Here is a 15,689-nt window from a genome sequence, read left to right on the forward strand (position 1 = left end):
TTTTCATAGCATGAAACACAAAAACCACGATTGGAGCTGTCCGCTTTACTAATTACTAAATTTGACATGGCAGGACGAGGCCGTTTCAAATCCTTAATAAACAGTTTGTCATCGTAAAATAATGAAGAGAATTTATTTCTCAGTAAAAAATCTAGAGTATCTGAATTATTATTGCTCACCACTTGTCGAACATTTGCTATTATTAACACGGAACAATAAAAATTAAAGTCACACAATTTAAACGTCAAACCGTTGAGTGCTATTGTGGTTCGAAACGAAATAAACAAAAACCCTTACTCTGCGTTAATGAGGTACGGCGCTGCCGTACCCAGAAACTGAATCGCTGTCGCCACCCAATACTTCCTAACAAATTCCTATTTTTATGCCAAATTATATTATTTCAGTTTTATTATTTTTCTATAGATTTTTTTTATAGCTATTAAGACAACAAGGGTTTTATAGACGATTTAAAAATCGAGATCGTAGTTTAAATCAGAGCGACCGCAGGGAGCGAGGATTTAATAGATCGAGATTTTTAAACTATAAAACACGCGTTGTCTTCAAGATTTTTTCTAACACTAACATCTTATCAGAAATTTTAATAAATTCAGAAATTATTCGAGGCGCGTGACAATACACAAAATGCGGAGGTTGCCGTGGGTACTATGGTAATAATATCAACAAATTTGGAAAAAAACAATTTTCATCGTTGAAATGTGCCGAAACGTTCCAGAAGAAATAAGAAAAAAGGGGCAATTTGTTACCAATGAAGCCTAAAAGTGCATACGAAAAGGTGTATGTTTCGTTTCAAGGCCGGAACAATAAAAAAAGCATCACGGAGGTAACGGAAGATGTCATTTTTGCTTTTCTTGACATGGGGTAAGCGTGTAGAACTTCATTAAAAGTTAATTCACACTACGGCAAGAATCATTTGAAGAAAATGTAAAGATTGCCATTTTCGATGGCCGGGCACTTGCATTGGATGAAACAGCAGAAGTTAAAGAAGAAGATGTTAGGAACAAGAGCACAAAGCTAATATGGCAATTCCAATTCAATAATTGTACTTTTCACTTTTGTGATAATTACTGTAAAAATGATGAATAAAATGTTACTTGAATAATATGTGTGAGCGTATTTTATGACTCTATAAGATACGTTGCTATTGACGACGTGTCTTATAGAGAAAAGCGTATTTTATGGGAAACATAAGGTGTGAGCTCAAATGCACCATGGAAACAGTATAAGATATTAGTGTTAGAAAAAATATCTAAATGTAACATTTAATTTAAGAGCAATAATTTTATTAAATATTTCTTCTTCATCGAACTCAGTGAAGAAGAAGAAAACTTAAATATAATATTAAAGCTTCTTATGGTCTGTAAATATTATATTGATATTTATGTATAAAAAAAAAAATAGGAGCTAGGAGGTATTAATTATGTAGTGCTTTATTGAAAATGTTCTCAAAAACCCACAGCTGTTTTCTCAGTAAATACAAATTTCTATTATTTTATTAACAACTAAAAATGTTACTTTTTAATTAATAAGATCAATGAGAATTAAGAGATTCGTTAAAAAAAACAATTCGAATCTATGAATTTAAAGACTGAAAGGCGGTGCGGTACGGCATGCAGTACCAACTAGGGAAGCGCATTGCAATAATCTCGACGTTCTGCGCATTTGGCAAGCATCGGTGCATTTAACGCAACTCTCGCTGTCGCTGATCTGGTACTACTTGCCGCCCAAACCCAAAGAGCGTGCAATTTCATCGGACATGCTCACGCGTATATTTATTTTAATGCGCTCACTTTTACGGGATACTGGGACTATAAATTAATGGACCTTTGAATCTCTAGTAAGGGCTAATGTCATAAAATTTGAAAAATATATGCATATAGAGAGATATGAATGATGAAACTTGTTTAAAAAAAAATATATAAATTATTATTATTATTATTATTATTATTCATTTAAATAGTTGCTGAGGCAAACCTATTTAGCAACTTAATGGTTGTATAATTCCGTATATTGGACAATTGTGTTTATTACTGCATTTTGTCATATTGCTTCTTAAAAGCACAGACATTAGCGCTGTTAACGACTGTGCTATCTAATTTGTTCCAGGTTTCAAATGCGCGGTTTGTTAGGAAATATTGTCGAGAAGATGTCCTAAATTTCTCTTTCTTAAGCTTGTATTGGTGTCCTCGTAGTCGGGGGTCCGTTTGCATGTCTATGAACTCCGAGGTGTCACCTGGCCATATATTGTGGGTTAATCTATATATCTGGATCATATCTGCTCTATCATATCTGACTTCTAATTCAGGCAATTGTAGAATATTTAACCTCTCTCTGTAGGGCTTATGTTTAAAGCCTGTCGGCCATCTTGTCACTGCATGTTGTACTCGGTTAAGCATATGTATATCCTTCACATGATAGGGTCTCCAAACCGATATTGCATACTCTAAGTGGGGCCTAATGTACATTTTAAATAACCTTGAGCATAATTCAGGACTTGGTTTAAAGAAAGCTCTTTTGATTGAATGAAAAACCCCAGAAGCCCTTCTAGCGGCTTTGGCGCTCTGGTTGCCCCAATTCAACTTGTTATTAACGAGAACGCCCAGATCATTTTGATTTTCAACTACAGTAATATCTCGGTTTCCAAGTTGATATATATTTTTTTTATTGTTGAAACCAAGATACATGACGGAACATTTGTCCGGATTCAAGGGTAAACACCACTGATCACTCCACTCAGTCACAAAATTTAAATCAATTTGTAGCTTGTTAATATGTCTACATTCATTGGATGAACTAAAGATTTTTACGTCATCTGCGTAAGCTGCAAAAGGACATTGTAATCTGGCAAGCAAGTCATATGTGTAGAGAGTGAACAATAGCGGACCAAGCACCGAGCCCTGCGGCACGCCACTTATAACGAGTTTCTTGTCTGAGAGCACAGAACCCACTTTAACAGCAAACGTTCTAGAGGACAGAAATGCCGCAATCCAGTTTAAGACATGTCCATTGATGCCATATCTTTCGAGTTTATGTAGGAGTAAAGAGTGTGGCACTCTGTCAAATGCTTTGCTAAAGTCTAAGTAGACAATGTCAACGGTTTTTCCTGTGTCTAGCAGTTTGGTCCACTGGTTACACGAAGTAAGCAAGTTTGTTATGGCAGAACGGCCAGGAATAAACCCGTGTTGGTTTAAGGCCCATACACAATGGCGTTAACGTTACGTCGATGTTAAAACGTTAATGTTAACGTTAGATCTAGAAATTCAAAATTACATGTATTTCATTGTGGACCGTTCACAATGACGTTATGATGAAAATTAATGTTGCATGATAATGTTAGCGTTAACGTTAGTTCTAGAAATGTTCTGAATTCTTAACGTTACATTCTAACATTAGCCAACGGAAATAATTTATAAAAAGTACTGAAATACATGTAATTAGATCTAACGTTAACATTAACGTTTTAACATCGACGTAACGTTAACGCCATTGTGAAAGGGCTGTTATTGGTACAACGTTTTTATTTCGTAGAAATTCGAGTAATTGTCTAACTAGCACTTTCTCAAATAGTTTGCACGTGCTAGATGTTAAACTAATGGGCCGGTAGTTTTCTGCCTTGCACTTATCTCCCTTTTTGAATATTGGCGTTACAACGGCTTCAAGCCATTGTGTGGGCAATTTGCCACTTGTTAACGATGTTTGAAAGATTTTGCATAGAGGGCCAATCAAATTTTGGGAGCATAACTTAATAGTTTTAGAAGTGAGACCATCAGGGCCAGGCGCAGAGTTCACAGGTAAATTGTTGACTTCATTTAAAATTATTTCTTCTGTAAATGAGACATTGGACAAAGTGTCGGAGTGTGTGACATAAGGATGAATAAATGTGGGTATGTTATTGTTTGAACTGGTGTTAAACATTGATGCAAAAACCCCTGCCAGAACGTTTGCAGTTTCGAGGCTGCTACCACACAAAATTCCGCTAAGATTACGAACGATTGGGACACTGACTCTGGAGGAAAGATGTTTACGCAGATGTCCATAAAATGCCTTAGGATTATTTAGTAAGTTATTTTCAAATTTGGTTTTCTTTTCATTAATGACATTTTTCAGGTGATTAGAGAAATTGCGGTGAATGTCGTAATCAGATGGAGCACCGGAGCGCCTGAAATTCCGCCAGAGCTGCCTCTTATGATTTATCATCTTGAGTAGAGAGTGATCAATCCATGGTTTGGACACAACTTGTTTATGCGATTTGATGTAACTATTTTTTCCAGGTATTGGTTGATTGTAGAGAGAAAATATTGCCATTGCAAGTTAACACAGTGCAGTTGGTAAAAGGAGGACCAGTCATGCCCGGCTAAGTCGTCATTAACAGAAGCATAAGATATTTTTTTATAAGTTTTTATTTCAATTTTGGGTGTATTGTACACTAGGACTTGTATATCAAACGTTATTCTACAATGATCAGAGATGCCAATTGGGTCGCCAACATTAACTTGTGATATCAGATCTGGGTCTGTTGTTAATAAAAGATCTAAAATGGATGGTTGTTGATTCTGTCTAAAGCGAGTGGGTTCAGAAATTAACTGCGATACATTATTGTGGTTGAGCATTGAAATAAAGTCACTTTCACGGCTGCTTGTCGATTGATATATCCCTTCATTCCATTTGATATTGGAATAATTTAGGTCACCTATCACGACTAAATTAGATAAAGTTGTAAAACATGATTCTAATGTATTATTCAGTTTTGCATCGTGAGCAACGGAGTTTAAAGTGGTACCATCAGGAGGTCGATATAAGCAGCAAAGTGTGAAAGTAAATACTTTGTTACAAAATTTAACCCAAAGTGAATCATATGGATCTGTTTCGATATCTACGACAGTAGTTTTGAAATTGTGTAGTAAGGAGTCCTTAACATATAGGCAGACCCCACCCCCTTTACATATAGTTCTATCCTTTCTAAATATAGTACATATAGGTATTAATAGATAGTTCTGAATCTGCAATGTTTGAGTGTAGCCATGTTTCGCTTATGGCAATTATATCAGGATTACTTTTCGCGATATCAGTAGAAAGTGTAGCAAGTTTTGCCATAATTGACGAGATGTTTGTGTATAAAATGGATAAGCTAAATGGTTTGCCAGTTTCTAGTTTTTTTTATTAACAATTTGAGGAATGTTGTGAACGTACTTTATAGTTGCCGTATCATCCCCCTGCTGACGCCTAATGTTAAGTTCTTCTCTTAAAGACTGCAAATGTTTTATTTGTAGCGGAGTTTTGTCATCTCGAATAAGTATTTTCGAAAATTGGGCATGGTGGATGAGATTCCCTTTCTTCCGTAAGCAGAGCCGCGCCATATCAGGAGTATTGAAGGATACTTTTAATGGTTTCGGTTTATTTGTAATTTTTGTTCCAATACGAGCCACTGACCCTGGATCTACTACCAGGGAGGCATGACAGACCTTCAGGATATCATTCACAATGTCTACATCCCGCTTTTCTTCGCACGAGTCTACATTGTAAATTATGACGTTTCGCGCTCTCCATGATCTTTCAACTGACTCGTTAATAACAGATTCCTTCTCATTAGGCGCTGAAGTCGATTGTTTGATTAGATTTTCTAACTGCTCGAGGCGAGATTCAAAAGTTGCTTTTAATTCGTCTACAGAGGCTTTAACTTCCGAAATCGCAGACAAAGACACGTTGCAACGATCGCAAAAGATCTTTATATTGGCTGACTTAACATTGATGATTAGTTTTTTTTCCTGCGTACTCATTTCCAAACAATTCACATGTAGTGGATATTTGCAGGCGTCGCAATGAATTGACGGCTTATTTGAATTAACATTTTCAAAACAATGACAGCATTTTTTCGGTGGCATGATTAACTAAATTAATTAAATAATGATTGTTAAAGAATGAAGTATGATTAATCGTTATAGATTAAAGTAAATAACACGAAATCTAGTGAGACCTGCAAAAACACCTGCCCGGTTATCGCCCGGCTATCGCAGCGGCAAAAACCTATGACGATAGGAGCGAGCCGATGCTTCAGCAATCGCGAACGAATAACAAAATCAAAGATAACTTACCTAATTGATATGAAAAGCACTAAAATATACAAAAGTATTCACCCAAGATAGTCGATTGAGTTGGGGCCCAACTTAAACAAATTAAACCACACCTCCAAGACTATATAAGCAAAGATATTCAGAGAGCTCAAAACACACGTTCGCGTCCAAACACACGTAGATTTTTTTTTTGAACTGTTTTAAATTGTGTTCTTTTCAAATAAATTTCTGGGTCGGCACTGCCGTATCTGCCGCCCCTGACCAGCCGCCACTGCTATGCAAGGGTACAAATTACATCGGCATATCACCCATTTTAATATTATGCAAATCTCTATCCTTTTTTTTACGTGCAATAATAATTTCCAGTAATAATACACCATGAAATAAGCACAATTTTTTCCTTTATTTCATGCCAAAATTCACGATTTATAGCTATTAAGACAACAAGGGTTTTATAGACGATTTAAAAATCGAGATCGTAGTTTAAATCAGAGCGACCGCAGGGAGCGAGGATTTAATAGATCGAGATTTTTAAACTATAAAACACGCGTTGTCTTCAAGATTTTTTCTAACACTAATATCTTATCAGAAATTTTAATAAATTCAGAAATTATTCGAGGCGCGTCACAATACACAAAATGCGGAGGTTGCCGTGGGTACTATGGTAATAATATCAACAAATTTGGAAAAAAACAATTTTCATCGTTGAAATGTGCCAAAACATTCCAGAAGAAATAAGAAAAAAGGGGCAATTTGTTACCAATGAGGTCTAAAAGTGCATACGAAAAGGTGTATGTTTCATTTCAAGGCCGGAACAATAAAAAAAAGCATCACGGAGGTAACGGAAGATGTCATTTTGGCTTTTCTTGATATGGGGTAAGCGTGTAGAACTTCATTAAAAGTTAATTCACACTACGGCAAGAATCATTTGAAGAAATTGTAAAGATTGCCATTTTCGATGACCCGGCACTTGCATTGGATGAAACAGCAGAAGTTAAAGAAGAAGATGTTATGATCAAGAGCACGAAGCTAATATGGCAATTCCAATTCAATAATTGTACTTTTCACTTTTGTGATAATTACTGTAAAAATGATGAATAAAATGTTACTTGAATGATGTGTGTGAGCGTATTTTATGACTCTATAAGATACGTTGCTATTGCCGACGTGTCTTATAGAGACAAGCGTATTTTATGGGAAACATAAGGTGTGAGCTCAAATGCACCATGGAAACAGGAAACATAAGATATTAGTGTTAGAAAATAGTTATTTTTGTTACAAGTACCTAAAACATTGTTTTTGCGGACGAATCGTTGCTGTTTCCGGACGAGGCGACAGCCGAGTCTGAATAGCAGATGAGTCCGCAAAAACGTTTTAGGTACGTGTGACAAACAACATTTTTTGGTAATAGCTCTCCAAACCTTTCACAAGACTTTTCATTACGAAATTTCTATTGCGATCACGGTAAAGTTGTTCAAAAAAGAGCAACCGTAAATAAAAACTTATAGCCATAGCAACAAGTTTGTTTTGTTGATTTATTAATTCTGTCATTTAAAAAATACCAGAAAAGTTTTAAAATGCTTCAAAATCCTGAAGATATTTCTAAAAAGGCAACACATTGAACTGGGTTTACTTCCAGCAAAATCGCGTTCCATGTATTATAAAGAATATGATACATTTAACCGCTGGAAAGAAAATAACGGGGTAGTGCTTGTAAACGAAGATGCGTCACTATATTATCTTCATGAAAAAGTAAGTAATTTTTAAATACTTTGAGACTAAAACCTTCTTTACTTGCTCATGTAATAATAAAGGGTTATTTACGAGTAATAATGGGCCCGACAGAATAAAAAATCCAACCCACACTACATTTCCGAAAAAAGCTGGCTACTCAAATTAAAATGTCCGGCTTTTTTTGAACATGTATTGTGGGTTGCATTTTTTATTCTGTGGAGCTCATTATCACTCGTGAATACCCCTATATACATACTATTTTATTGTCATGGCAATTTTTCGGGAATGAATCCGCAAAAGACTCATTTTACGGATTCAAATGAATCCGTAAAATGGCAATTTTGGAGAGCGTGTACCAAAAAAATATTTTATTTTATACTGTCCGGTAGATGTTCGATTACAATATCCATTTGAGTCCAGTAGGTTAGTTATAACAGTGTCAGAGACTGTTTTATTTATACAAATCAAATCTGACATTGAAAAGTGCAAAAGTCGAAAAATATTCACTTGAGTGCTTCGAAATGATCGAGTTGTAATACGAAAGTTGATTAGCAACCACGAATGTCATTTTTTAAAATGGTTGCAAGTTGCTCGTCAGAAGTTGACGAGTCATGTTGACATTTGATATAAAAATAAAAAATGTGACACTAGTATTCGCCGTTGTCTTAAAAATTAAAAAAAAAAACATTTGAAGGACAATAAAAAATTATCGAAAAATTATCGCTGTAATTCAAAAAATAAAGCCTTACGATTGGTCGAAAATGATGATGAATGAAATAATCACATATTATATCCCAAGTGCAAAATTTTTTATCGGAAATTTTTTTGCTAATGAACGAAAACATCCATAAATGAGGTCAGAAGACCAATTATTAGCAAATAAGAGCACGAGACGAAGTCGAGGGCTGTAGATTGATTGAAAAAATTTGGCTAAAGCATCCACAATATTTACTGGTCCCGATATAGTTGACTTCCCAATCGACATGCAAGAAGGCAAACCAGTGCCTCGCCTCTTTTGTCTGAGATATTGCCAGAACTTCTTAGGATTCTCGTTAATGTTTCGTTCTGAACTTGTGACAAAGTCTTTATATGCCAGCGATATATCACTCTTAATACTGCCTCTTAATTCTCTAAAAGATACAAGATCCTCGGGATTTTTAAATTTCATGTAACGCCGACGAAGTTTGTTTTTGATTTGTACATTCTTAATTATTTGCGGAGGATATTTATGCTTTTTATTTTTATATTTAGGTACATGATCATTTAAGATTTTATATAAAATATTGTAAAATGAATCAGAGGCAGCATTAACATCATCACTGCTGCTTTCAATAGAAGACCAGTCACCATCAATCATTGCATGATATAGATCTGGAAAATTTGCTTTCCGGAAGTTATAGCTTGTTATATCTGCAGCACGCTTTAAAAAACGAGAAAGCGGACTATTTAGAGCAATAGACACACAGAGGGATGGATGATAGTGATCCTCATCAACCAAGGGGTTATTAGAAGCGGTAACCACAACATCGGAGTCTCTCACATTGGAAAGGACGAGGTCAAGACACTTACCATTAACATTGGGTATACTACTGCTTGAGGTTAAAAAATTGTATCAACTGCGACATGGCAATCATCTTAGCAGATGGCTGCACTGATTGTTTAATATTGACAAATTCGGGCAAATTGAAGTCACCAAGAATAAGCAAGTTCGAGGAATTAAGGCTATCCAATGTAAGAAGTGCATCGACAACAGAGCGAAAATATTCAACAGTCAGAGAGGGGGGGAAATAAATGACAAGTACAATAGTATTAAAATTACTTAATATAGAGGAGACTCTAACCGCTACTACTTCAACCAGGTGTAAAGAATCAAGAGGAGTATTACTGAGATTAATTTGTTGACTAAACAATGTCGTTTTCACCGCTAGGAGTACACCACCTCCACGAGATTTATTGGAACAGCAAAAATTTCGATCCTTCCTGAACACAGTATAAGTCTGGTTAAACAATTCATTGTTACCCAGGCCATCATGTAACCAAGTTTCCGCAATGGCTATCAGATCAAAGTCACAAGAAGCAGCAAAGTTAAAGAAAGTAACGGTTTTGGAGTTTAAGCCACGGACATTTTGATAATATATACTCAGAGCTGAAGAAGAACTACACTCCCTTAATTGGCAACTAATTTTAACTTCCTCATTGTGTTCACTAAGACTTTCGTTCAAACAGTTGTTACAAGTTTTGCCAATGGAGACCGAGCACGAAAGATTTTCTAGTTTTTTGACGAAACCAACGAAGAAGGAATTTCAAACAAATTGCGTTTGAAATTATTTACTGCATATTTATAGGCCGTGCATCGGTCATCAATCAATTTTCCTCATTTCGTAAACTACGACGGATAATAGCTTTATGTCTTCGATTTGCGGATCTCTGCAAAAAGAGAATAACAAAAAACGGTTATAATCATCCATGGACAGCGGAACTGCAAAACGCGGAAGAGAAAATAATACTTCTGGTGCAAAAGACGAATTTCGAACACGAAATACGGGACCTAAAAGCAGGGAGACAGGTAAACTCGAAGAGTAAATTAAAGCTGTTATAACTCATTCGGAAAATCGTGCACAGGTGCATCCCATGTTTCAGAACAAAACCGCACGACAATAACCCGATTATGGGCAATCTACCATCACACCGAGTTAAAGCGAGCCGGCCGTTCACTAACTGTGGCGTTGATTTTGGCGGTACAATATTCTTGAAAATCGGCGGGATTCGTAGTAAAAAAACTACCAAAGCTTACATATGTCTGTTCGTATGCTTTTCAACAAAGGCGATTCACTTAGAACTCGTCAGCGATTTGACCGCGGCGAATTTTTTGAACGGCCCAAAACGATTTATCGCGCGTAGAGGAATGATAGCGAATATCTACTTCAACAACGCCACCAATTTTGTCGGAACTCAACGGGAATTACGTGATGTGTTTTTGGCTGACGAATTCGACAACATCGTGTTAAGACACCTAGCGGAGTTTAATATCAATTGGCATTTCATACCCGCCCGGTCACCTCATTTCGGAGGTCTTTGGGAAGCCGGAATTAAAGTAGTAAAGGGGCATATCAAACGCGTAATTGGCCAAACCTCGTTAACATATGAGGAAAAGTACACATTGTTAACAGGTATTGAAGCTTGCCTCAATTCGCGATCCTTGTGCCCGCTGACCGAAGATCCGAGCAATTTAAACGTCTTAACACCCGGACACTTCCTGATTGGCACGGCGATGACATCCCCAATGGAGCATCAAATCGTCGACGTTCCGCAGAACCGCTTGACGCGATGGCAGCACCTAGAGCAGATGAGACAGCACTTCTGGAACCGCTGGTCCAAGGAGTACGTCGGCCAGCTGCAAGAGCGGCCAAAATGGCAGAAGGGTAATTCCAGCGCAGCAATCAAAGAAGGCGATCTGATAGTCCTGAAGGAGGCCACACCCCCGCTCACCTGGAAACTTGGTCGCGTCACAGCCGTCCACCCAGGCGCCGACGACATCATCCGCGTGGCCACGGTGAAGACGGACTCAGGCACCACAAAACGAGCCGTCAGAAATCTGTGCGTACTCCCCATCGACGATTAGTGCAGTGGTGATATGTTTCATGGGCAATTTTGTGCAGTGAAGTGGCGCAATTTTTATCAGAAAAAACTGTCATTAGTTAAGGATAATTAATCAATTGAATTAATTTAAGGTCACATATTAGGTTTTTTGAAATTTGTATTCGTAAAATGAGAAAACGTAGATACGTAGTTTGTAGTTATGATTTTTTTGTAATTTAATAGCTCGTATAATCTTGTTCGTTGAAACGATTGTTTCAATCGGGGGCAGGATGTCGGAGAACGAGAACCATCCCTGCTTGGGTGAATGACAGAGATTTGAGACGACAGTACCGAGATGCACTCAGGGTAGAACAGTCACAGTCACAAGTCAATCTCACCGGAAATGTTACAAAACGTAAGGGATGTTACTATCGCTTTGCAATTTGCCAAGAAAGAAACGGTGGCCATTTTGAACATTTGTTGCATTAAATAGAATTCAACTTATAAAATTGAGCACAAAGAGCCGCGTCACCCATAAGTGGGATAATTTTAAAAATATTATTTTTCATAAATTTTTATTTTGTTGTTTTCTGTAAGAAAAATACAAAAGTTATTATTCGCCTAATTTTTGGTTGATTGAGAAATTACTCGTATCTTTTCTAACAGTCGTTAAAACATTTAAGTAAATTACTCCAAGGACAAAAAATAAGTTTCCACAAAAACTGCTCAAAATATTCTTCATTGTGGTCCAGACAGAGTCGAAGTCATCTCTTTACATTTTCAAAAACATTTATCAAGCACACAGGTGAAATGAATTGACAAAATTCAGTTATGGTGATCATTCGTTTGGGATTCCAGTTTTATTTAGTGCAACACCTCAATTTTATAGGAAAACTAATTATTATCCTTCTTCAAAATTTTCTGACAAGTGACATAACTCAAATTAACTTGCTGCCTTAAACGCCTTATGGAAGTTGAGGAATGTTCCTCCACAATTTGTTGAACATTTTGCACCACTTCTGAAATTCGAACAAAGGGCCGACCTGACTTCTTCTTAATGATCCTATTACCTAAAATTAGGCACTATAATTTTAATACACTGATACTAGTTATTTAAGATACAGCGTGTTATTGAAATGCGTTAAAGGGGCTGTGAGGTCGTTGGGACACTTTTTATGAAAAAATTATACGAAAAATGTCCATTCATGCGGTATATTCTTTTTTTTTTGCTCCCAAATAAGCTGAGATATGAGCGTTTGAAGTCATCGCGCCGCCAGACTATGACGTCATAAGTGCCTACCGGCCACCCGCACAAACATGCTGCTATGGAGTTTCTTGCAGTTCTACACAAAATTATCGCAAAAATGCCACGGTGTTGTGTATTTGGTTGTGATAACAATGAAAAATCAACGATTATTCATTTTTTTTTCATTTCCTAATAAAAATAAAAGTCCGAAAATATATAGGCAGTGGTTAAATAAATTTAAAAGGTCGAAATTTACTCCGTCCAAACATAGTCGAGTTTGTTCTTCTCATTTTAAAGAAAGTGATTATGAATACAGTGCTCTATTGAAAAAACAATTATTATCTGCTCACGGAAAGACTAAGTTATTTCTTAAAAAAGATGCCATCCCAACATTGCGATTACCTGGTAATAATGAAAATGAATCAAACAGACATTCTCTTTACCAAGAAAAGAAGAGCAGAAAGGAAATTGTAGACAATGCCATTGCCTCCACAAGTCAGCAACAGGTATATTCTTTTCATATTTTCTTACGTCTTCATTATAAATGTATCGTTCGTTATTTAGATTATTTTCGAAGAAATCGGAATTCACAATAGTACATTAGATTTGGAGGAAAACATAACAGATGTGGAGACAGGAATTGGTTTACAGTGCGAGTTAAGCCAAGAAGTATTACGAAATATTAGTCATTTTATAAAAGGTGAAGAGCTGGATATGAGCGATGAAGAAAAGTTTGATTGTGAGTTTGAGGCGCTTAGTGACGATGAATTAGATTCAGATTCCAGTGCAGATTCTGAAAATCCACCCTCTAATTGTGAAACTGGAAGTACAAACAATAATAATACAATTTATTTAGTTCCTTTTGATCAACTTGCAAAATTATTCGATTTGTTGCGATGTTTTGGCTGCGGAAGTACTTTCAAATTATAAAAGACTTGTTCCAGGGGGTCTATGTTGCTAGCCACTTTCTTATGTCAAAATAACCATTCTCTCACCTGGAAATCACAGTCCACGGAAAATTATTATTCCAGTGGAAATGTACAACTGTCTGCTGCGATGTATCTATGTGGCCTAAATTTTAGCAAATTTGAAACTTTATGCAAAACAGCTGGTATTCAGCTGTTCTCGAATCATACATATTATCGAATTATAAAAAACCTTGCCATTCCCTGCATAAAGCATACCTGGAACGTTCAAAGAAACGCACTGTTGGCAAATATAAAATCAAGTAACACTTGCGCTGTAGCTGGTGATGGTCAATTCGATTCTCCTGGTTTTTCCGCTAAATATGTAACATACTCACTAATGGATTTAGAGACAGACAAAATTTTAGATTTCATAGTTTTGCGAAGAGGACAGGTGGATGGAGAATTGGAAAAGCAAGCATGTGACCGACTATTATCAAAATTTGAGGCAAAAGGGGTAAAATTTAAACTTTTTCTTTCGGATAGACATATCGGCATTAGGTGTATGATGAAACAAAAATATTCACATATCGAACACCAATTTGATGTATGGCATCTTGCAAAGAGTTTAGTAACAAGACTTAAAAGTGTAGACAAAAAAGCACCCTTGTTGGGGGCGTGGAGATCCAGTATTGTCAACCATTTGTGGTGGTCTGCTGCAACTTGCAACGGAGATGCGGAAGTATTGTTAGAAAAATCTGTGTTGAATCACATATCAAATGTGCATTCGTGGGAAGGAAATAAACATTTTCAAAAGTGTGACCATCCCCCTATCTCGGACAGCGAAAGCAGGGAAAAAATGTGGATATCTCCGGGATCTGCTGATTACAGATACCTAAAGGATGTTATAGAGGATAAAAGATGGTTGAAGGATTTGACCCATATCAATAAATACTGTCACACTGGCCTCCTAGAATGTTACCATAATGTACGGTTAAAATACTTACCAAAAAGAAGTCATTTCAGTTATGATGGAATGGTGGCTCGCGGAATACTTGCTGTATTAGATCATAATGGTAATGTAAAGAGATTAAAAATAAAAGAAAAACTGCAGTGGTCTAAAGCACAGAAGAAATGGATTTACAAAAAACTTCCTGCAGCCAAATCCAACGAGTGGCGCCAAAATTTACTTACAGAAATTCGCAGCTTCGTAAAACACAATGGTGTTTCATTTTCTACTGATAACGAAGATGAGTACTATGCGGAAGTTCCTGCAAATATTGCTCCAACTGAGCGTCCTTCTATGAGTGAAGCTCGACAGAAACATTTTTCACGATTCAATGTATAATTGAATAACTTTTAATAAAAATAATACGTTTATTTTATTTGTTTCAACCATGAACAGTTTGTTCACAATTTATTGTGAATTTTTACATTTTTGTTTCGAGTTTACAATAAAACATGAAACATTGTAAATCTTTATTCATTTTATCATCAATATCTGAACACTCTAACACACGAAATAACACAGATTTATTCGAAAAGGGGCGACAAGGCCGTCCAAGTTCCAAAATCTCTTAAAAATAGTTTGACGTTTGTTTTGACAAGTGTTTTAAAATTGCCAAAGACCGTTTACAAAGGTAAAATTTTACAATTGGTGACAGCTGCGAACAATAAGAACATTAATTTGACGTTGTAAATTAGTACCTAAAAAGATTATTTTTAAAATTCAATCAAAATAATCAGGCTCTTCGCCTTCTGCAGATTGAAATCCAACATAGGAATCATCCTCTTCACCATACTCTTCCCTGATTTTGGCAATAACACAGGCTGGTATAACTTTTCTCTTCTTTTTTCCCAAGGGGACCCAGGCATTTACCCAGTATACAAACTGTTTGTATGCGATGTGTCGCCATAATCTATTGCTTATTTTCTTCAAAGCCTCCCTTCTAGCAGCGTTATCTGCATGAAGCATCATTTGATAACGTGCTGCTTGCAGGGTATCTTTATTTAAAATAACACTTGGAAAAGACTCATGGTGTGTAATGCAGGTTAAGCCACCTTTTAAATTCCTAACATTTTCTGATTCTGTGCAACAGTATGATTCATGTTCAGTTGTCATTTGTGGACAATGCC

General features: G+C 36.4%; 1 protein-coding gene and 2 long non-coding RNA genes across 3 annotated transcripts; all 3 read left to right on the forward strand.

Annotated features, from left to right (window-relative positions):
- Nucleotides 1-430: 430 nt before the first annotated feature.
- LOC138135545 (uncharacterized) lies at nucleotides 431-1,120 on the forward strand. Its single transcript, XR_011161009.1, has 2 exons — nucleotides 431-879; nucleotides 938-1,120. It is a non-coding gene; the product is annotated as an uncharacterized lncRNA (long non-coding RNA).
- Nucleotides 1,121-3,821: 2,701 nt separating this feature from the next.
- Nucleotides 3,822-4,559, forward strand: LOC138135873 (uncharacterized). Its single transcript, XR_011161115.1, has 3 exons — nucleotides 3,822-4,076; nucleotides 4,126-4,241; nucleotides 4,290-4,559. It is a non-coding gene; the product is annotated as an uncharacterized lncRNA (long non-coding RNA).
- Nucleotides 4,560-10,728: 6,169 nt separating this feature from the next.
- LOC138135107 (uncharacterized) lies at nucleotides 10,729-11,445 on the forward strand. The gene has a single exon (XM_069053753.1). The coding sequence runs from the start codon at nucleotides 10,729-10,731 to the stop codon at nucleotides 11,443-11,445; it is 717 nt and encodes a 238-aa protein (XP_068909854.1).
- The last annotated feature ends 4,244 nt before the right edge of the window (nucleotides 11,446-15,689 follow it).

Source organism: Tenebrio molitor, chromosome 7 (assembly GCF_963966145.1).
Source record: "Tenebrio molitor chromosome 7, icTenMoli1.1, whole genome shotgun sequence".
Taxonomy (NCBI): Eukaryota; Metazoa; Arthropoda; class Insecta; order Coleoptera; family Tenebrionidae; genus Tenebrio; species Tenebrio molitor.